At 46.3% G+C, this 22,228-nt stretch overlaps 8 protein-coding genes across 8 annotated transcripts; 5 read left to right on the top strand and 3 right to left on the bottom strand.

The window, feature by feature from the left end:
- Positions 1–1,519: 1,519 nt before the first annotated feature.
- VTP01DRAFT_3565 (uncharacterized protein) lies at positions 1,520–2,392 on the top strand (the record flags this gene model as incomplete). The annotated part of the gene is made up of 1 exon (XM_069382150.1): positions 1,520–2,392. The coding sequence occupies one exon, from the start codon at positions 1,520–1,522 to the stop codon at positions 2,390–2,392; it is 873 nt and encodes a 290-aa protein (XP_069236307.1).
- A 2,068-nt stretch (positions 2,393–4,460) lies between these two features.
- VTP01DRAFT_3566 (uncharacterized protein) lies at positions 4,461–5,369 on the bottom strand (the record flags this gene model as incomplete). Its single annotated transcript, XM_069382151.1, has 4 exons — positions 4,461–4,669; positions 4,735–4,870; positions 4,938–5,160; positions 5,251–5,369. 4 exons carry the CDS (start codon positions 5,367–5,369, stop codon positions 4,461–4,463), a joined length of 687 nt encoding a protein of 228 aa, XP_069236308.1.
- A 2,225-nt stretch (positions 5,370–7,594) lies between these two features.
- VTP01DRAFT_3567 (uncharacterized protein) lies at positions 7,595–9,704 on the top strand (the record flags this gene model as incomplete). The annotated part of the gene is made up of 10 exons (XM_069382152.1): positions 7,595–7,931; positions 8,027–8,079; positions 8,172–8,244; positions 8,321–8,501; positions 8,564–8,730; positions 8,794–8,891; positions 8,955–9,084; positions 9,147–9,309; positions 9,380–9,482; positions 9,543–9,704. The coding sequence occupies 10 exons, from the start codon at positions 7,595–7,597 to the stop codon at positions 9,702–9,704; spliced, it is 1,467 nt and encodes a 488-aa protein (XP_069236309.1).
- An 83-nt stretch (positions 9,705–9,787) lies between these two features.
- Positions 9,788–11,549, bottom strand: VTP01DRAFT_3568 (uncharacterized protein; the record flags this gene model as incomplete). Its single annotated transcript, XM_069382153.1, has 3 exons — positions 9,788–10,002; positions 10,087–11,388; positions 11,450–11,549. 3 exons carry the CDS (start codon positions 11,547–11,549, stop codon positions 9,788–9,790), a joined length of 1,617 nt encoding a protein of 538 aa, XP_069236310.1.
- Positions 11,550–12,602: 1,053 nt separating this feature from the next.
- VTP01DRAFT_3569 (uncharacterized protein) lies at positions 12,603–14,224 on the bottom strand (the record flags this gene model as incomplete). The annotated part of the gene is made up of 3 exons (XM_069382154.1): positions 12,603–13,698; positions 13,770–13,968; positions 14,044–14,224. The coding sequence occupies 3 exons, from the start codon at positions 14,222–14,224 to the stop codon at positions 12,603–12,605; spliced, it is 1,476 nt and encodes a 491-aa protein (XP_069236311.1).
- A 1,020-nt stretch (positions 14,225–15,244) lies between these two features.
- On the top strand, positions 15,245–17,969 carry VTP01DRAFT_3570 (uncharacterized protein; the record flags this gene model as incomplete). The annotated part of the gene is made up of 7 exons (XM_069382156.1): positions 15,245–15,559; positions 15,632–15,811; positions 15,934–16,110; positions 16,218–16,824; positions 16,896–17,084; positions 17,163–17,267; positions 17,734–17,969. 7 exons carry the CDS (start codon positions 15,245–15,247, stop codon positions 17,967–17,969), a joined length of 1,809 nt encoding a protein of 602 aa, XP_069236312.1.
- Positions 17,970–18,672: 703 nt separating this feature from the next.
- VTP01DRAFT_3571 (uncharacterized protein) lies at positions 18,673–19,404 on the top strand (the record flags this gene model as incomplete). Its single annotated transcript, XM_069382157.1, has 2 exons — positions 18,673–18,886; positions 18,983–19,404. 2 exons carry the CDS (start codon positions 18,673–18,675, stop codon positions 19,402–19,404), a joined length of 636 nt encoding a protein of 211 aa, XP_069236313.1.
- Positions 19,405–20,148: 744 nt separating this feature from the next.
- Positions 20,149–22,152, top strand: VTP01DRAFT_3572 (uncharacterized protein; the record flags this gene model as incomplete). The annotated part of the gene is made up of 2 exons (XM_069382158.1): positions 20,149–20,731; positions 20,804–22,152. 2 exons carry the CDS (start codon positions 20,149–20,151, stop codon positions 22,150–22,152), a joined length of 1,932 nt encoding a protein of 643 aa, XP_069236314.1.
- Positions 22,153–22,228: the final 76 nt, after the last annotated feature.

The following is a 22,228-nucleotide window of genomic DNA, read 5'->3' on the forward strand; positions in this document are numbered from 1 at the left end:
CTTAGCACCTGCTGTCTGTGATCCTCACAGCACATTACAACATGCTGTAAAACAAGATCTGCATCTAGCTTCGTGCATGCAAAAGCGAATATTAGCGTGTACTAAATTTGAAAATAAAAAGATTCTGTTCCTTCAACTGCTCGTGTTCTGGTGGATTCTGATCAATTGCTTATTGATGTGCAGCAGGAGGAGGGTTTGACTAAAGTAATGGGCCTGAGCATCTGCAACTTGACTTAATTATCGTGATACGCAAAGATATTGAGCAAGCGCGCGCGCGCGAGAGAGAGAGAGAGAGTGAGTGTGTGTGTGTGTGTCTGCAAAGGGAGAGAGCGAGGGGACAAGGGGTCCCCAGCAAGAAAATTCTTCCGCCTTCCTTATTGATGGGAGTACCGTTGCAACGCATGGTTCGCGCGGATGGAAGCGTGGTTACACCGACGAGACGCATGAGGCCGGTTGTTTCCCTTTCGGCATGCTTCCGTGCAAGACCCCACAGACAGCCAAAGAAGGACATGACAAGAGCGTGCAAGTGATCATCGATAAAAATATTGAGTCGATCATGAATTTCGTGTGATGTACATGTTTATTTTCTTATTGCCCCTACACATTCGCAGTGATTGTGAACACCCAGTGTTTGGGGTCATTGTCACACCGCATTTACAATGATCCGCCTTGCCGCGCGCGAGCGAGGGAGAGACCAGATGCTTAGATTAGCAAATGTCAACGGTAGATGGCTGATGTCGACGACAGAAAGGGAGTCAAGCAGCAGTAGATCCCCTCAAACATCCACGCACCTCCACAACTCCCCCCAAGCTCCCCATGAAAGCTAGATAAAATAACTTACTCTGAATATGCCACCTATAACTAGAATCTTTATTTACCGCCCCCCTTGCAGCATGTGTGTATATTTTGCTTTGCGACATCATCCTAAATAGCTCGAATTTCCGTCAATAACAACGGTTCCATGATCTTCCAGGGTTAGGTCAAGAGATCCAAGAGAAATCAATGATCGATGTGCCGATTGTCAGGGGAGGGCAAAATAGACTACACGGGCCAACGCTGGCGAGCCCGTGTGCGTGTGTGCCTCACATTGCTTGCCAAATAGGATCATCCCGGTAGTACCGATCGTCATATACCCGAAGCAACTTGTCAGACTCAAAAAATGTTCTCTTGCTATTTCCGAAAATATGGTTAAGCTGTCAAAAAAGGGGGGACACCATCGGGGTTACGCGGAGGCAGCCATAAGTGTGTTGTTCCGTGTGTGTGTGTGTGTGCGTGCGTGCGTGATGCACCTGCATGCGAAGCACAATCTGTCTATCAAGGGGTGCCTTGTAAGTCGATCATCGTCTTTCATTGCTTCTTATATAAAAACCCTAGCACTCCTCGCGCTCTCTCTCCCTTCTCTTGGAAACAGACCAACGTCTCCTCTTACTTTTCTCTTTTTCCTCTTTGCCTTGCTTAACGAAAGAAAATCGATTCCTGTTTTGCTATTTACTGCACCAAAAACAAAACGCATATCGGAATGATGCAATATCAAGAGCAATACACACATTTTGAGCAGCCAGCAGCAATCGAAACAGACTACTGTGCTACGACAGCTCCTACTACCTACTGGTCCACAGACTGCGAATACGGCACTCAAAGCTTGTTGTCAGGACAACCGCTTAACCTCGACTGCGAAGTATACAGTCCTGAGGCCTATTACCAGCCCCTGAAAACAGAAGATCTATCCTGGTGGTCGAACTCCTCCTCTTCTCCCCAAGCGGCGTCGCCCTTGTATCTTGATTTGCAATACGTAGGATCACCGGTCGACTCGTCAGCTGCAACGACACCACCGATGGTCACCTCACCGTACTCGGTCATGTCGTCCCCGTATGCCTCCTCGGATAACAGCAGCCAGCGTTCACCGACAGCATTTGGTATGGATTATTACCCTTCTCCAGTTTCGCCACCTTATTATTATGCCGATCAACCTCAGAGCAGCAGCGATCTCTTGATCTCACCATGCTCCGACTCATCGTGCGGTTGCACCACACAACACAGCTATCCTTACTACAACACGGCACCTGTTTGCGTACCGGTCTCGTCTCTAGCAGTTGCACCTCAACCTACTCAGCAATCAAAGACCACGGTACCCACAGCCGTCTCGCTCGCTGCTGATGCACGGCCATACTCTTGCTACCTATGCAGCAGAGCATTCGCACGCAAACATGACTTGCAACGGCATATCCGCGTTCACACAGGCGCAAAGCCCTACGCTTGCCTGTGCTGTAAAAAGGCATTTGCTCGCACCGATGCCTTGAAGCGCCATCTTCGCATGGAAGAGTCCTGTCGCACGAGCCCCGAGATCCAGGCAATGAAGTTCGCCGGAAAACGACGTTACCGAAACCTGTAATTAACGCACCATCCACCGCGCACACACACACATTAACATATCAACATTGCAAAAACGCAACAAAAAAAGTATACCCTCATTCGCTCCATTCCCTTTATTGTTATTATTATTATTGCTCTATCCTTACCTCCTCATTTCTTCTGCCCGGACACACGCAAAATCATCATCTGCTTTTCTTTTCTTCTTTGCACTCACACTCTCCACATCATTTCCTCTTTTTAATTGTATGGATGCATCACCCTAGCCCATGTACAAGCAGCCTCACTTATGTTCACACATCTTTCCTAATCCGCCCGTATATTTATGCTAACTTATATGTTCCTATATGCAACCTTCTTTTTTTCTCTTTGTTTTATCTCGCCCTTTCTTTTGTGCCCTTTCTCTCACATTGTATATTTGTCCGTTTCTTTTGTTTATTTCTGTTTCTTCTTTCTTTTTGCGCCAGTATTTGACTTTAGAAGCATAATAAACCAAAAGAGTGCATTGTTCCGAACATCCAATTTTAAGGTTACTTGTATCCTTTGCATGCGAGCGCATCATTGGACGAGAATGGAAACCACTCGCTTGCCCTGGCAGGTGGTAAGAACCTGTATGTACCCAAAAAAGCGCGCACGCGCAAATGAAATAAAGAGAGATAAGAGAAAGAAAAACATGTATGTATACAAAAGGGATGCTCCCCCCCTTCACAAACCCCCTTTCCGGAGCCGCATCCGGCATCTCCTGAAAGAAACAAAAATAAGCTTTTTTCTTTTTCTTTCTTTGCCCCCTCATTCGTATCCCAACTTTGCGCTGTGAAACACTTGTGTATTATGTACCACGTAATTCGGTGCGCGGACCACATTAGGTTACGAAGAAGGGCTGCAATAGAAAGACGTACCACACATGCTACCAAGCTTCTATACACATACATGCCCGCCCCCCTTAATTCCCAACACCCGGTGAGACGACCCGGCGGATAACACGAGTACAAAAACAAACAACACATCCAGGAAAAGACGTACCAGGTAGGGGAGTAGGTACACGAGTTCATTTCCGTGCCGTGCAACTAGCTGGGTCCCACCAGTTCTCTCATGAATGATACAAGAATGACACAGGCCTGAACTGTGTCCCTTGGGACAGCTTTTCTCATTACTCACTCAGGGTCCTCGTATTTCAGGATGCTTGCATCGATTCGGAACGGTGTGCCGATGAGAGAAATATCGACCGAGACCACCGAAAAGGAAAATCTTTAAATGGTTCCATAGGGACTGGGCCAACTTTTGGAGTTTCAGATACGTTGCACCCCTCTCTATGCGGCCTTTATTGGATCGACTGTAGCAAAGATGCTCTACCCAGCCGGTGCGATGTGTGACTTTAAACACTCTTCCCTGGTCATATACTTTTCTTTTTTGCTGTAGTCGTGTCGTAACGTGACTCGGTGGGGCACCATTCACGTATGCTGCATGTCTCTCTAGAAAGCGCTTTTGACAACGTCATTCAGCATACATATTATTTGTGTTTGCTCTCCACAGAGCAATGACCAGAAAGGTATACGGTCTTGCTGCTGCTGCTGCTGCTGCTGCTGCTGCTCTCTCGCGGTAGTGACAACATTCTTATTTTAGACAAGCTGAATTTGCAATAATATATTTGCCACCTAAACGACTAACTAGCGTGCATGTCCCACATTATCGCATCAGAGGTTCTGCTCCAAGTAGCTGTTTCTGCAGTCAGTGACGCACCAAAAGCTCAGGATGATGCTGCGGACTAAGCGATCTATCCTACGTTTCTCACACGGTTTCAATACAGATAGCTAGATAATATTCACGATTGCAGGTATGCGCGTTATATTGAATGAAGAACTCATAATGGAAACAATAAGTATATAATCGGTTTAGTAATTTGAACGGGTTAAGCGAATACAAAGTGTTCTGTACAACATCCGATGCTGCTGTATCTATGAGCGAATCATGCGAGTAGGGGGTGGCGGGCTTTACGTCTGGATGAACATCGGGAAGAAGGAAAAGAACAAGTTGAAATGCGATACGTGGAAGATCAAAGACAAACAGACAGACAATCAAGCGCACACGAACTACATGGAAATAGTGATTTCGTGAGCAGTTCTATCAGAGGAGGTATCATCCGAATCTGCCGATTTTGGCGTGAGTCTCGTGAGCGTCAGGGTATGCGTCGCGACACGTTCTGCCTGCTCAGGGCTGTGGGTGATCCAGATGCAAGTTCTCGATTTCAGAGTTTTTTCAACGAGCAGTGTCGATTCGGGATCTAGCGCCGATGTCGGTTCTGAAGAAATTTCAAGATGTTAGCAGGTTTGTCAAGCAGACATAAACATGAGCGTGTAAAATTACCATCCAGCAGCAAAATATCTGGATTAAGTGCCAACGCAACAGCCAAAGCTGCTCTTTGCATCTCGCCTCCGGACAGATTGGTCCAAGGTTCACTAAAGTGCGACTCTGACAAGTTCCATTGCATACCGATTTGCACCTGGAACCAGTAAAATGCATGACTTCAGCACCACGTCGAGCAGTTGCTAGGCAACGGGATTACATACCGGATCACCCAGAGTAGTCTTGTTCTTTTGGCTGGCAAAGTTCTTTACGACGTTGAAAAAGTCGAGAGGCGTTCCTGCATGGACAGCAGGTCGTTGAGGAACATACATAACTTTGGATCTCCAGTTGGGAATGCCATATTCGGACGGCGTCTTTCCATTCAGTTTAATGCTTCCAGACGTATAAGGAACCAGTTCAGCAAGGCATTTCAACAATGTGGTTTTGCTACAATTTGTGAAGTCAGTTAAGCCGGCACAAAGATCATAAGGAACGACCGGAACATGTAAGAAGAAGGATGCCAATGTATATACGAACCCTGCACCGCTAGGTCCACGCAAAACTAGCACGTCGCCCTTGTTCAGCATAATGTCAGTGTTCTTGAACAGCCAACGACCATCGGCCAGCTGCATTGACAGACCATGAGCCTCCAGCATGTTTGTTCGGTCTAAAACGTAAGAGGAGAAAAGCGGAACAAGCGAGTAGTGGTGGTGATGTGGATGATGATCATGATGAAACTCCGAGCGTTTTTCGGCAGTAGTTTCTTTGCACGCATATACACAGAAATGCACCACGCAAGAGAATCTTGTTTTTGATCCGGGTAGCAGTACCCAATATCTTCTACGGGAACCTGATGACTATGATTAGATTCTAGTCACATGGATACTGTTGGACGATCATCTTTGTGAGACCATGGCCGTTATTATCTGGGCACAATTGTGCACTTGGTCAGCAATCAAAGAAACTTTTCTCAGGTTGATTGCTGTTGCCGATGTAACGAAGTCCAATTTTGCGAAAACCATTGAAGGTATCACGAGCTTACTGAGTCATCTATTTATAAGACCGGTGATCCCGCTCAAAAAGCAGTGTATCAGGTCTATTGTCCAACAATCCGAACAAGGCAATAAGAATTGCAGAATTTCCGTGGGATGCAAATGAAACCAATTTATCACTCCAGATCACTTTACAGACAAGATAATCATATATAATTGTGCCATCAAGAGGATCCAAACTCTCGTAATGTTCGCGGGGTATGAATCGTCGCGCTAAGAACATCTCCCCGTGGTCGCCGGCAATTCTGTGTAATAGTTTACATTGCGATAGGGCGCACTGCCGTGAGACCTCATTCATGCAAAGCTGATATAAACCCCTTTTTGACGTCTCCTCTACTTCAGAGTTGCTCCACTCGTCGATTGTTTGCAGCCAAGAAGGAATAAGACTTGACGTTATCAGATGAATTTGGTGTAAATCGGCTTATTCATTCGCAAACTGTTCGAGCTTCTACGGGAGAATCCGGCCAATAGAAATTTATTATTCTAAAAAGAGGCAGAAAGATCAAGGAGAGAAAAGGACCAGGAGGAGGTTACTCCCCAACCTGTAAGGCGTAGAAGCGAAGAGATTGACTAATATTGCCGCAATTCTCCAGTCTTCTATAATCCCATGAAGTAATGAGTGAGGGAGGCGGGAGAGAAAGCTCAAAATTCGGTTACTTTCGTTAACTTTGTAGCTTGTAACCAGGCGACAAAGCATTTCATCCACAGGTGAGAGGATGCTGCGATGCGAGCAAATTTTAACTACATCAGTCGCACAAGACATTCACCGAATTCAAGCCGCATCTGAATCTACATCTTTTATCTTCTCTGTTGACAAGTATGCATTGTGCAATGCACTGGTGTTGTCATTCGATTAAAAGCCGGGGTCAGAAAGGATCCTTCCTTCAGAAGAAGAGCGCGTCTAGCCCCTTTAGTTGTGTGTGCGTTATGCTGCTTTCCTTTTCTCGCCTTCCCATTGTACGTATAGCTCTCTTTTGCGCTATATACCCTTTTTCTTTTTGGAGATCCCACGGTGGTCATTGGCTGGCCTGTCCTGCAGGTCGTGGAATAAATGCGCCAGGTAGGATAGATCCCTTTCCAATTGTGATGAAGCACGGACTTGATGTTACTGGTCCCAGACCAGATCTTTGGATTTTCCGCCATTCTTTTCCATCCAGCTTGGGCACAAAGGGTTCATCCATGCGTCAATCTTATGAAGAAAATTCATTAAAGTATGATTAGGTCATGTAATGAAATTGATTACAAATGACTTTGTAACAAAAGTAAAAAAATAATTTTCTCATGTAAATGTACAAGTTGCAGTATCTGCAACGAACGAGGGAAAAGAAAAAAGAAGAGAGGAAGATAGCAATTGAAGCAGTAACAAAGACGATGGGTTTATCAGAGGAAAACCAAAGAGACTACCCAGCCTCAGTGATAGGAGGGGTGGTGGTGATGGACACACTTGGCAGCAGCAGCTTTTCCGCGGTGATGTGTTTTGATAGCATTTGTGGGTCCCCCTACGCAGTTGGAAGAAGGCCTCCCTTGAGGCGGTAGGTACACGGTAGGCTTGGGAAAGAGTTATCATCCAGTGGAAAGCGCAAAAAGGCAAGAACTCCAGATGAGGGCAGTGGTCAAACGAAGGGGAAGCTTGCCATTTTCGAATATCGCCATTTGAATCGTCAAGTGCAATGAATGAGCGAGTGAACCAAGCCAACGAAACCCTTCGACACTCAACCCCAAACACACACTCTCTTTCTTTTCTTCCTTTGCTTTTTCCCTTTTGCCTTGCGTAAAAAATACCCTTTCTTTCACCGCTTCCCCACTACCACTTTTTTCAAGCTCAAGAAATGACTAGCGCCATCGCGTCTTCGTCTTCGTCGTCGTCGTCGTCGTCGTCGTCGTCAGCAGCACACAAACGTAATCGTCGACCCGATTGGGAAGCCGAGTTCTACAAGAACGGCTATCCTCAAGAGATCATTGTCATTGAAGACACTCCACCGCCAGAGTCTGATCTAGGTCAAAACAAGCCCTCATACTCTGTTATTCCCGCCCCTGCACCTCCTCCTAACGTTCCACTTTCCACCGCCGCGCGCACCAAACGAAACCGGCAGCAACAGGTCCAAGTCGATAACAGCAACAAACGCCGTCGAAAACAGTATGAGCTCTTACCAACACTGAGTGCATGTAAGTATATTTTCTTTGCACAAGCGCTGAGTGTATCCGTTTTTGGGATTTTTCCAATCTCCCACTCACTTACTGGGTCTATTTTTCCCTATCAGCTCATCATCAACAACCGATCTATGCACCTCAGCATCCGTCCTTCCGCTGGCAGGTAAGGCCCGAGCAGCGAATACAGGCAATCATCTGTACCGTGCTGTTTCACATCTAGCGCCGATGTGCGTTGACTAAACGCAATCTTCTTAGCCGCCGCCGCAGCCAACAGCTGACAAAGATGGGCACTTTATTGTTCGGCCGGGGGAGTTTCTCAAGGATCGATGTAAGTTACTCTCTCTTTACTCCAAGCAATCGCAAGGGAAAGCTGGGAAATTTACCGACATTTTTTGCTACGGCAGACCAAATGCAGGAAACTCTAGGCCAGGGTACATACGGGAAAGTCGTCAAATGCTACGATCATGTGCGCAGGACATACTGTGCGATAAAGATTATTCGTGCAATCCAAAAGTACCGTGAAGCCAGTCAAACAGAGATCCGTGTCTTGAATACCCTTAAAGAACATGACCAGCTCAATTTCAAGTAAGTTTCTTTTTTCTTTTTTATCTCATCACACAACCCAAAAGCTTACACATTTATCACAGCCAATGCATACACATGTTGGAGTGGTTCGATCATCTCAATCATGTGTGTATGGTCTTCGAACTCTTGGACCAGTCCGTCTTTGATTTCCTGAAAGCCAACCAGTTTGAACCATTCCCCATCCATCATATCCAGCATTTCGCAAAACAGCTCTTGACCAGTGTAGCTTGTAAGTGTATGCTTTTACCTGTGTTTATTGCGACTTTTCTGCTCACCGAAAACCTTCTTCTAGTTATGCATGAACTCAAAATGATCCACACAGATTTGAAACCCGAGAATATCTTGCTAAAAGATCATGAATACACAAACGTGCCAAGTACGCGGAACAAGGTAAAATTAGCCAATTATTTCTCACTGAAGCAGGCACTCAACCCTCCTCTTTCGGACATTTAGCGGGGCTTGGTACGTGTGCTACGGAATACCGAGATTATCCTCATCGACTTTGGCTCTGCCACCTTTGAAAATGACTACCATTCCTCCGTGGTCTCCACCCGGCATTACCGTGCTCCGGAGATCATTCTTGGTAAGAGTACCTTTGGGAAGTTTGGAATCATTTTCATCCGTTTTTAACAGCCAAATTTGTAGGTCTCGGTTGGTCATATCCATGTGATATCTGGTCGATCGGCTGTATCCTGGTCGAATTCTTTACAGGTGATGCCTTATTCCAAACACACGATAACCTAGAACACCTCGCCATGATGGAGATGGTGCTCGGAAAGATACCCGCTAGGTTGGCACAGGGTGCAAGGTAAACGGTGGTCAAATGAATATCTACTCCCGCATCCGCCCACTCATTTGTTTTCTTCCTTTCATCCCAGCCGTGATGCCCAAAAATATTTCAAAAACGACCGCTTATGCTATCCTACGCAAGGAACGTCCCTTCAGAGCCAAAAGTATGTCAAGAGCTTGAAACCGTTAAAGGTGAGTGACTGATGTTGTTAGTTGATTGATTGATTGACTGACTGACTAATTTTTTTGCAGAACATAATTACGCCACACACCCGCACGAACGTACTGTTTACCGACCTGTTGCAAAAGATGCTTACTTTTGATCCTGCAAAGCGAATCACAGCACGAGACGCGCTGCGGCATCCTTTTTTCCACATTGACTTTGATGAGTTCGGACGAGAGGTAGACGGTTGAATAAACATGCAGTAACTGTGCTCCGGTGTCCTTCCTTCCTTCCTTCCTATTTCCCCCTTTTTATTATATTACTATCATCATGCTCAGTACATAAAGTAAGCTACAGTCCCGACCACAACCGAAAACGCAGTACAATAGAATGACAGTGAGGAGGAGACGACAGCAGAAGAGGCACCGTTGATGTTCCTGTGGTCACCGTTGTGCATGGCCGCTTGGTTCGCCAGATTGGTGTTACCAGCATGCAAGCTGCTGTTACTGCTTGGCGTCACAGTGATCTGACTGGTTACGGTAACATGCGCTAACGTGAGGATGAAAAAGAAGAAAGAAAAAGAGGATCGTGAGTTGTTTGTTGCACAGAGTATTTATATTTTTTCTAACTCACCTGTGATTGTCGGTCTGTTGCTTTGTTGTTGATGTTGTTCTTCACTCAGCGGCACAGATTCCAGAGGCACGTTGCCGGCGATTGTGGATGCAGAAGACAGCGAAGGTAACGCAGCAGTGCCAAGTTTGGATACAGCGTATGTTGTAGTAGTGGTACTATTATCACCAGCATCACCTGAAGCGGCATCCTGTTGCTTTCCACTTTCTCCCTCCTGATAATCGTCATCGTTATCGTCAATGCAATTTTCTTCATCGTCGTCGTTGTATTCATCGCCGTTCTCTTGGTCTACATAGTCGCCCCAACCTTCTGCATCTTGTTCGCTGTCGATGCTATTTACAGAAGGAGGAGGTGTGGGTATAGAAGATGAAGCAAAAGCGTCTGCCGGAATCGATGGACTCAAAAGTATGGAAGGTACATCTTCGTCCTCAACATCGCAGTCCTCGTCGATGGAAGATGCGGTCGGCTTGGCTGCTGCAGCGTTGCTGCTCAGCAGAGCCGGGATACTAGGTGAATGAGAGGGTGCAAAAGTGATGGTCGGAAACAAGGCCAAGGATGGCGAGATGGAAGTAACAGCAGCGGTGGAACCTGGCAACGAAGCCGGGGACGCTAGCGGCACCGATGGATCGTCCACAGAAGACTTGATAGGTACGGATGGATGTTGCTGTTGCTGCCGGGACGGCTGCTGTTCTTGCTGGAGCGCAATGATAAGATCGACCACTTGATTGTGCACCTTGACAAGATCGTCCAACGTCACGGGGTACGGCGTCGCGAGCTTATCTCGGACCTGCCCAATGTACTGTGAAGCGTCTCGCGCAGCCATCGCAGCTCGCTGGCTACTGCCTCTGCCTTCTGAAACTAGGCTTTGGATGTGGTCGGGAAGCGCTGCTAGGCGCTCTAGGACAACCGGGTCTCGCTGGCCTCGCTCTCTAAGGTCGGCAACAAGCGCCGAGAGTCTGACAGGTAGATTGGAAAGTGCGGTGACGTTGGCGGTAGTTGTGGATGCAGCCGGTTTTTGTTGTTGTTCTTGTTGATCTTGAGAAGATAGAGGTGGTGGTGGTTGCTGCAAGGTATCAGCGGATGTGCTCACGGAAGGCAGCATTTGGAGGACTTTGAGGGCTGGTTTGGTATCTTCTTTTTGCATCTCTTGCTGCTGCTGTTGGCGGGTTATGCCATTAACAGCGTTGTTGCTGTTAGGGCCGACAAGATCCAGTATGCTACCGGGGAAAACTGATGCTAGGCACGGACCGTAGCAATCACCGTCGCCCTCGGGGCATGCCTGAACACAGTCGTGGGCAGTTTGAACTGGAGATAACCAGTTAGTAATTACTGCTTGGTTTTCTATAAAGAAAAATGTAATACTTGCGACAGGTCGAAATGCAACTGACATCACTGCAGCCGCACAGCGCAAGCGCCGTTCTCGCTGCTAACATTAACGAGAGGACAAGGCAAATCTGCGTTTTCATGGGAAAACACAACGTAGGTTAAAATGAATGTAAAAAGGCTCTCGAGGACGTTAGAGATGTATCTTTGTGCTCCTTTTCTCTTTCTCTATCTATCTTTTCGTCGTTGTTTATATATGCTTTTTAATAGCGAAACGCCGGTTTTGAAACTTATGCCAATGCAAACAACCATTTCAATGCTGACTCTCTCTTTGCACCCTATTGTTTGCCGCGTATGCGCAACTGACTTTGTACTCCTTTTCCAACCCCTGTTTCTTTTTGTCTGGCTCCATCGCATTGTGTGTCAACTTGCTCTCTCACTCTTTCTTTATTGTTTGTCTCTCTTAGATGCCACACTTTTTTTTTGATCTCGATCTATCCTCTTCCTGTCATGTATGCTATTTTCGGATGCATTCATGCCGACAGAACGCATTCGTTACTCTTTTGAAATTTCTTCATCAATGTAGTACCTATTTCTTTTCTCAAACTATTCCATTATATACTTAGGCTCAGATCAGTAAATTGCCATCATTATCGAGCTATCCCACCTATATTTAGTTTGAAATAAAGCCTATATATTACGCAAGCAAGATATTGAAAGGTCATTTCCGCGGACCTATTGTTCTGGCAGAGATCAAGGTTCTCGATACAGTCGACTTTGCCGAAATAGGAATACCTTGTTCTTCCTTCAAAACAGCAAAGGTGACAGCCCAGGCCGCCCACAAGATCGTCTTCCTCATGAAGAGGAAGAAAAAAGGACTGAGACACAAGGCCTATCCGTCAACACCCTCCCTTTGTGTGCGCAATCTCACTTTCGGTTGGACTCTCAGACTGCCCAAAGCTCAACACAAGCTCTTTTGGGAAAAGAGTCGCACATACAGCTATTCCTTCAGGTAGAGTAGATAACTTTATATTTTTTTTCTTCGTTTTGGACATGCTCCGGTATCCACTTCCAGCCTGTTTTCGATTTGCTGTTGCTTCTCAAGGTATTTTGTCGCTCATCCCTTAATTTTCGAGGATATCCTAGCCCAGTGAATGCGAGAGAAATCCGATATATTTCTTCATTATAATAGTTATTTACAGTTCATCGTGAGCAGATTCATCCTTTTCTTCTTCGCCATCAACAGTCAGCTTGATGTTGCTTCCGTGTTCGTTCACGAAAGCAACCAAGTCCTCCAATGATCGGTCGCCGGCATAATCAACGACCTCGTTAGTCTCGGCCTTGAAGAACTTGAGGGTGGGGAATCCTCTGACAGTGAAACCGCCTTCCTCAGGGATATCGTTCTCGGTACCGTCCATCTTTGCAATCACCAACTTGTCCTTGAGACCTTGCTGCTCTACAGCCTCGCCAAGTTCAGTCCAGGTAGGCGCAAGGCGCTTGCAGTGACCGCACCAGGGTGCGTACACCTCCAAAAACACATCCTTCTTCTTATCCAAGACGATATCGTTGAACTCGTTTGCGACAACGACCTTGACAGGTCCGTTATTTTCGGCAGGTGCGGGTTCCGATTTCAGAGTAGGCTGGATTTTGCCTGCAGCGTAGTCATCAACAAACTTTTCAATGTTTGCAGTTGTGATCTCCGTGTTTTGGTCAAAGGGGAACTTGGCGCCAGTGTCAATGTGTTGGATAGCAAATGCAGGCCATTCTTGCTTCAATGCAAGGTTGTTTGCGTAGCCTCCGTACTTGCTGGCATCAATGTGCACAAAGTTAATCTTTCCCTTGTGCTTCTCGGCAACAGGCTTGATAGCTTCAATCAAGGGTTCAGCTTGTTCCTTGGATTCAGCAAACAGGAAAGCCAAGGGTCTTCCGGTCTCGGCGTAGAATCCAAAGTTTTCAGCATCAATTTCGTCCATAAGCGGTACAGAGTTGGTCTTGACAAACTCTTGGATCTGTTGCTCGGTGAAGGAACCAACGTGGTCATTGCGTCCTTCATCAAACTGCTTGTACACCACCAAGCTTGGGAATGTCTCGATCTTGTGTTCCTTTGCCAATGTCTCGTCGGTCACTATACCGAAAAAGTAATCGTCGCGCATTTTTTCAGCTGCATTTGTCAATTCCGCTTTGGTGACCTCGTCGTCAGGGGAAAGGTACGCCACGACGACGACGCGGTCAGAGTTCTTGAAAGTCTCAAAGTTTGAGCCGTCAATGTTGGCAACAGCGGGGGCAGCTTGCCTATTAGTGTTTTTGCCACATTTCTTTAGTCCTTCCGTCAAAAACATAGTCATGTATCAAACCAGACTTACTTTTGCATGTAGCTCACGATACCTTCGGCTTTGCGCGCTCCCTTGTAGTCCGAGGTGTTGCCCTTGCGGAAGACCTTGAGAGTAGGGTAACCGCGGACTTCATAGTCCTGGCAGAGATCAGAATTCTCGGTACAATCAACCTTGCCGAGAGGAATATCTTGTTCCTTCAAAGTGGTAGCGGCCTTTTCATACTCGGGCGCTAGTGACATAAAAGAAATCACCCGTTAAAAACAAAGAACGAGACTTATAGTAGTGTTCCAGCCAAAACACATACCGAGAGCCTTGCAGTGGCCGCACCAGGGGGCAAAGAATTCGACCAGCATAAGATCCTGGCCGAGAACCTTATCGTCAAAGTTGGACCGATCGAGGTCAATGACGTCGCTGTCTGCAAGAACAGTCTGCGTCAAGGCAGTAAAGGTAGCAGCCAGGGCCGTCCACAAGATCGTCTTTCTCATGATTAATTATGGCAAAAGGGAGGGAGGAAGAAAAAAGAGGGACCGAGACACGCAACTAAATTGTAAGCTTATAAAGCTGCTTATAAGGCTCAGAGCCAATCATGGTCAGACAGCACAACACAGCCAGCAGCGATGTTTGACACAGCGGAGGATCCCGTGGCAGAACATAGCGCCCAATAATGCAATTTTTCGCTTAACCCGGTCAAACGACGAGTTCTTGATGCTTGAATCCAGTCCGAGAATGGATGGCTCCTCTTGCTGCTGCTACTGCTGTTGCTGCAACAAACCGAATGATGGTGCATCAACATCCTCTTGTGTGTTTCTTCTAGCCTCTTCCCTGTAGGCAGTCGGTACGTTATTCAAGAATTTATTTAGAGTGACCATCCAAGTCCCTTTCCGTCTCTGGTTCTTTGGTCCCAATTGTACATTGGCTTCTCTCTGCTTGCTGCGAGTCTCTAAAGACTCAATCCCAGCAATTTTACGCTTGCATCCTTCTTACATCCGTGTGCATCTGCCTACCGTTTCGTAACAACAAGAGAACACGACCTAACTAAACCAAACAATACTCTGCAGATAGCAACGGCGTCGGATCTCTCTCCTCTCCCGAAAGATAAAGAGAGAAAGAACCGCTTGAAATATATAGTAGGAAGCTAATCTATAATGGATTTATTTCTATGGATCATCATCTCCGTATTCTTGAGCACGGGTTTTTAATGCAATGGGATGCCGATGAAGGCTAGGAGAAGCCGTCTTTATGATAATTCTTTTTTTTTTTTTTTTTTTTCGTTTCTCCATCCCCTCGCCCCGTGCCCTAATCTCCCTGTGTGCTGTACCTCTAGAAGTTGTCTTTTTCCTTTGGCAGATATCCTTAATTCTTCTACTTTTTTTTTGTTTATCTCTCTCTGTTTGTTGTTTGTGTGTTCTCTTTTTTTTTCGCTTACTCACATTCTCCCATCCAGTGGTTGACACAGCAGAAATCAGGAGCAACCCTTTATTGAATGTTGTATCTTTATCAACCTTATGTACAGCAAGAAGGAGGATTACTGCCGCAAAAAAGACGCTGTGGCTATCACCATACCAGCGGGATACCCATCTTCGACAGCGATGCCGGCGGTATCCGGAGGAGGAGGGGGGCCAAGAAGAGCAGTACCACCACCTCCTGCGCCGTCAAGAACAGCAACGTCGTCCATGACAACAGCAGCAATCGATCTCAATGCTCTGTCGCTCTGTATCTCGTGCTCGCCTTCAGACGGCGAGAAAAAGCATGCGCCGCATCCATCTATCGATGTCAACAAATGCAAACGCAAGCTGAGTCTATACGGCGACTACAATCAGGTAAACCAGCTGGAATAGTCATAGTAGAGATAACTGGAAAATAAATAATCAAATCGCCAAAAAAAAATGTAGGAAATTCCTTGTCATCAATCTGCCGTCCGATACTACCATCCAGACACCGGACGGTTAGAGGCCAGGTCGCTGCTCGGGCTACAGCACTCAAGCACCAGCCTCCAAGATCTCCTTTCCAAGGATAACTACTGGATCGATGTGACAGCTCCGACTGTGACGGACTTGAAAGCTTTCAGCAAGGTAAAGGATCTTTCTCTAAGAGAGTGAGCCTAGGGGGTTGGCAGGGGAAGAATGAATGACTTTTTGACTTTTGTGGATTGAACTGGAAAAGATAAAAAAGTTAACTCTGCTGTTGGCTCAAGATATTTTGCGTCCATCCTTTAACTATCGAGGATATCCTAGCCCAGGAAATCCGAGAGAAATGCGATGTATTTAAAAACTACCTGTTTGTCTGCTTCCGTGCGTTCGTTAATGACGAGCACAATGTGCTCAAACCTGTAAGCTTTTACAGCATTGTGTACAAAAAGCGCATATTGACGGTAAGTCCCCGCGTTGATCAATGGCTGGATCAATCTGGCCTTCCCTATCTGTTAAGATTTAACGTTGAATATGTATAAATATATTTATATGTATATGTATGACATAGTTCCATTTCGACCCGATTCCGCTGCTGGAACAAGTATACCAGCGTGTCGAGCAGCTTCGGGATTACATTGTCGTGGCTCCTGACTGGATTAACTATGCCATCCTGGATGAAATCACCGATCACTTTGCTCCGCATATACAGCAACTTGGAGCCGAAGTCGATGATATCGACGATCCAGCAACGTTGCTGGCTGTGAAGGATGATGAGACCGAGATTGTACTGCGCATCAGCGCATGCCGAAAGCGCGTCATGCAGCTTATCAGGCTGCTAAGCACAAAGGCAGATGTAGTCCGTGTGTTAATAAAACGCTCGGAAAGTGCATCGTCGTCGTCATCATCATCATCGACCCCTTCGTTCTCATCGTCATCCTCCTTTTGTGATAAATCAAGCTCCACCGCGGCAGAATTCATATCAACCCATCGAAGAGGAGGGTCGAGTTCGTCATTATTTGGATTCTTCAAAGACAGGACACAGCAATCGTCATCGCCGCCACCGCCGGCGCACGCTTACCACGGACGAAGACGTTCGTCGTTCCAAGTGCTGGAGGAGGCGAGCAACGGTGATCGCATGTACCCAGATACGGCGCTGTATCTCGGCGATGTACAAGGCAAGTTGTCGTTTTTGTTTTGTTGCGCATAATGTAACTATCTTGACTAAAAAGGCAAAATTTCACTGCAGACCATTTGATAACTATGCTTCAGAATCTAGGCCACTACGAAACCGTGCTTGCACGTGCACATTCCAACTACCTTGCTCAGATCTCGATACGACTGTCACAAACTTCCAATTCGACCAACCATGTTATTGGAAGATTGACCGTGTTTGCTACTATTTTGTTACCAATGAATCTTATTACTGGTCTTTGGGGTGAGTATATCTTTCATTTTATTTTTTTCTCTCTTTCCTTTGGAGAATTAAAACTGCTGTTGTTACCCTCCACAACAGGTATGAACGTAAAAGTTCCTGGCAAAGATTACGACGATCTGTTGTACTTTTTTTGGATCGTTTCTGGGCTAGTTGTATTTGCCGTGTGTGCGTTCACTCTCGCACGTAAATTTCAGTTTTTCTAGCCTCCTCCCCCTTCCCCTTTCATATACCTACATACGCATTTGAACATTCGTAGATTATCTTACTGCCTTTCTCCTGTCAACATCAATCTCCTTTAAAACTTTCTCTATTACTCTTTCATCCCCCTTGGCCCAATTTGTACCTATTTATTGCATTATACTTGTACATAACGCTAGCAATGACTACGCCTAATCTGGGCTCGCAAAAGGGAAACGCAATTTACAGTATTATCTTTATCGAAAGAAAGAAGAATTGTTTCCCTTTATCTGCTACGCTAAGACCCAAAAAAGAAGTTACTTTAAGCAATAGTCACAAGCACACACTGCTCATTTATAGCAAACAAATATCCATGCATTCACGTTAATGTCAAATGTTGTTTGTGATGTCTTATCGAGTCACTTGTAGCAAATATTTGTTGACGCTTCAATGGGTCATGTGAATATACTAGTTGCTGCACATATCTGTAAAGACACACAAAATCGCCAAACATTTACACAGGCTACACAGATGGGGCTACGTGTTGCTGCTACTGCTGTTATTACTATTACTCCTCCTCCTCCTCCTTCTCCTGCTACTGCTGCTGTTGCTGCAAGGAAGATGACGGTATATTCTTTTTCAGTCGATCTCGTGATTAAGGAATACTTGGTGCTTGCCGCAAAAGCGATGCAGCCTGTTATTAAATAACCAGGAGAATATATTTGGCTTGGCTGGCGAGAACGAGCAAGGGAAAAGGAAGAACAAGAAGGCAAGTATAAATTCAAATAGCCCGCCCTTTTTTTCTCTCTCTCTCGATATTGTTCACTGCACCTATCGCTCTGGTGCTAGTGGTGGTGGTGAAGCAGCTCCTCTGGCTGCTGGTCCTCCTGTATCTTCTGCTTCTCCTAAGATATGCATTCATTAGCGGGTACATAAAACAAGGTTAGGTCCTCAATTTGTTGATTGCTTTGTATAGAAATGAGCTCCGTGCCAATGATGGTTTTTGGAGATGTTTGTTTTTCCAAGTACCCGCAACAAGACACAAACAATGTCCAGTACTTGACAACAGAATCATAGTCGCAGCAGCCACTGCAATCGACAATGGTAAAAGAAGAAGGAAGAGCGACGTGACGACTTTTCGAGCTCCTGCCTGGTTTATTGTCGCACCTGTTTCCATGCAAAAGCGAAGAAACAACGATTCGGCGCCCAAACTTTATATGGCAGTTTCTTGAGTAGGCATGACGAACAGTGCTTTCCAACGTCGAGTGAATGCACAGGATTTTCCATCTCCGAAAGGATTTAGTTTGGTGATGTTGGAAGACGGGATTTCTACCCTTCCCACTTGTTCCCTTTCTCTCTCTCTCTAAATCTGTCCCCTCCTGCTACCCAATTGACCCTATTATTGAATGCCATGCACACTGAAATCACGCAAGCTGCTGACTTCCTTGGCCGTCTGTTGCAGTCCAAGGTGGACGACAATATGATCAAGGCGTTCAAGGAAGCGCTTGCAGACTGCCTCAAGCGGCGATTTGCGAACCACTGGGATCCCCAGCAGCCTTACCGAGGCAATGGCTTTCGAGCCATTTCAAATTTCAACGGACAACTTGATCCAGTGCTGGCCATTGGTATCTGTCGCCCCTTCCTCCTCGTCCTCCGAGGTTTATCTTGACGACAGAGCAGACAGAGAGTGAGCTCACATACGACTCTTTTTTTGTTTGTAGCTGCACAAAATGCGTCTGTTCCACCTGAATTGATCCATGTCCATTTACCTCGCGACTTTGTGCTGTGGATTGACCCGCTCTCTGTGTCTTATCGGGTGGGTGACCATGGCAACATCATGACGCTCTTCGAGGATCGTGGCCGTGTAACGCTGGAAAAGAGCCCCCATCTTTCATTTTTGCAACCAAGAAAGAGTTCAGCTCCTATTCGCATTTCACCTCCAAGCAGCCCTGATAATACCAGGAAATTGTACAAAGCGCATGTGCCCTCGCCGCTCGCGAAGAACCCTGCCTTGGTGCAGGAACACCCGTCCTCGCCACCCACACCACCGTCGCCAGCGCAACAGCAACAGCAGCAACCTCAGCAACAGCAACCTCAGCCTCAACCTCAACAGCAACAACAGCAGTTGGTTCTGGCCAACTAGGGGAAGATGGGTTTCTTGCTCTGTTCTGTTCTTTCTTTGTTTCTTCACTCTCTCCACCTCCGTATTTCCCTCTCTCTATCTCTCCCTTTCTTCCGCGCGCAAACCATGCGTACATACATTCACAAGCACAGAACACACTCTCGCAAAAATACACGCAATTGCTCACACTCCTAAAAAGCTCACGCACATACCTTTTCCTCTCTCTCTCTCTATGTGTCTATCTCCGCGCCCGTCTCAATCAGTTTTGATCACGTCAGTTTCTCTTTTTTCCCCTTTTTGTTTACAGTGTAAATGTTTGCTTTCGACTGTAGTCTACTCTAGTTGTTGCTTTTCCCTTCCCCTTTCTTGTTTCTGGTTTCGTCTTTTTTTCAACAAAATGAACATGGTTGTGCATCTTTCTCTCAAGCTCCGGTTTTATGCAATGCTGTGTGCTCTATACATCACAGTTCGATGAATCGATTGGATGAGAGTTTGAAAGGCGGTCATGCTCTTCATTCAAACTTGTTGCATGCGAATTTAATAACAATAGTTTACAATGGCTACCGTGACTTGGTTATCTTACATCTCTTCCTGTTCACATCCTCCTCAACACTAGAGCACACTAACAAATAACATAGTGTTATCTGTCATCATTTGGATTTCTTTGCGTTCATTGGCAGCTGCTTTTTGCTGCAGCTTTCAACCCCGCCTGCGCAGGAGGAGCAGCAGCAGCAGTATTTCTCTTTTTTTGTGTGATTGCCCCGAATGAATGCCAACAATGAATCTCGCGGGACGAAGCGCAAAAGTCCATGCACCGATCAGCAACCTACACTGCGTGACTTTTTGGGACGGAAGCAGAGACTGAAGCCTGACAAGAATGATTCGTCCGACAGTGAAATGTCACTAGCGATCAGTCTGTCACTGCAACGAGAAGCAGTGGTAACGCAAGAGGATGCACAGACCAGCTGCTGCTGCTGTCCTGTATGCGACCGTGATTTCAACGTGGGCCTAGATGAATTTCAGGAGCATGTGAATAAGTGCCTGGACGAAAACGAGCAATCTATGATGACGACGAAAAAAACGCAGGTTGAAAAAGGGATAAACGTTGAACAAGATAATACTGCCAACAGCAGCAACAGCAGCAGTGATGATGGCAAATTGCAGCAGCCATCATCTTCTGCAAAAGCGACATCATGGACTGGACTGTTTCGCAAACTTCCTTGGAAAGTGACTGGAATATGGAGTGCAAAGGATGACGATGTTTCTAGTGGTTCATCGACAGATTGGTTCGGCGAAGAATCGAAGCCTTGGCGGGAACGGTCATGTCCGCTGTATAAGAAACTTCCAGGTGAGTATAATCATGCAAGGCCAGCCAGTTAGACGATGGATGAACTCAATATTTATTTGGTGGGGCGGATAGACACAGACTTTGTAGTGGATGCATTTTCCTATGGAAGTATTCCAGATTGCAAAGGATATTTCTTGTCGCATTTCCATAGCGACCACTACGGCGGGTTATCGAAACGCTGGGAGCACGGTCCCATTTACTGCTCTAAAATCACGGGAAATTGTCTGCAAAAGAAACTGCAAGTGAATCCAGAATATATAAACCCGCTGCCGATGGACCAAGAGTGTCCAATCCCTGGATCAAACGTCACCGTTTGTTTGATTGATGCAAATCACTGTCCCGGTTCCGTGCTGTTCTTGTTCAAGGTCACCATGCCCGATGGATCGGTCAAGCGATATTTGCATACAGGCGATTTCCGGGCGAACCCCCGAATGTGCATCCACCCAGCGCTGAAGCAGCCTGACAATCCACCTATCGATATCTTGTTCCTGGATACTACATATTTGAACCCAAGATATGCTTTCCCTGCGCAGGACGTAGCCATCGATGCTGCGTGCAAGATCGTCAGAATACACGCTGGTCTGCAACCCCCCGACGATGAGCAAAGGAAAGCAGAATTAACTGTTCGTTATCACGTCAACCTGGATCGCTGGTTCGATCGCATTGAGAGTAATACGCGCAAAGTTGTCACAAGTCAAGTGAAGCAGGAGCAGAAGACTACAGTCAGTTGTACTATCAATAGTACCAGCAGCAACGGTGAGCAGGATGCAGCAAAGGAGAAGGAACCAAAGCCGAAAAAGAACTTTGTCGTTGTCGTTGGATCGTATGCACTTGGCAAAGAGCGCATATTTTGTCGACTCGCCAAAGAGCTCAACTCCAAGATCTTTGTGACCGAAGCCAAGCGGCAACTGTTAGAATGCATCGAGAGCGCCGAGCTCAACAAGTTGCTGACAGACAATCAGATGGATGCACAGGTGCACGTTATACCCATCCGGCATTTGCAGCCGGAGTATCTGATACCCTACATGAACAGTTTGAAACCGCACTTTGAATTTATGCTAGCATTTCGGCCCACCGGATGGACGTTTAGATCTTCGGCCGCACAGACCTCTGACATGTCATGCTCGTCCCTTGCACGGATCACTGCATCCCCTGTCTCATTTCCAGAGCTGCAGCTTAAACCGATCTTTTCCACGAACGAAATCAAACTTTATGGCGTGCCTTATTCGGAACATTCCAGCTTTCGAGAACTGGCAGCGTTTGTTGCAAGCTTGCGAGTGCGGCGGATTGTACCGACTGTCAACGTGAGCAACGAAAGCAGCCGGAAACGCATGGGAGCACTGTTTCAGAAATGGCAGGAAGAGAAGCAGAAAAATGGCAAAGTGCAAGTCGTGCCGTTTAGCACATTGGATCATTGGTAAAAATAATAATCTCTGTAATTTATTTTGCTCTTCTATACTTTTTTCTTTAAATACCTATGTATATACACAAAAAAAG

This window comes from Rhizomucor pusillus (genome assembly GCF_041956525.1).
Source record: "Rhizomucor pusillus strain CBS 183.67 unplaced genomic scaffold VTP01scaffold_17, whole genome shotgun sequence".
NCBI classification, from domain to species: domain Eukaryota; kingdom Fungi; phylum Mucoromycota; class Mucoromycetes; order Mucorales; family Lichtheimiaceae; genus Rhizomucor; species Rhizomucor pusillus.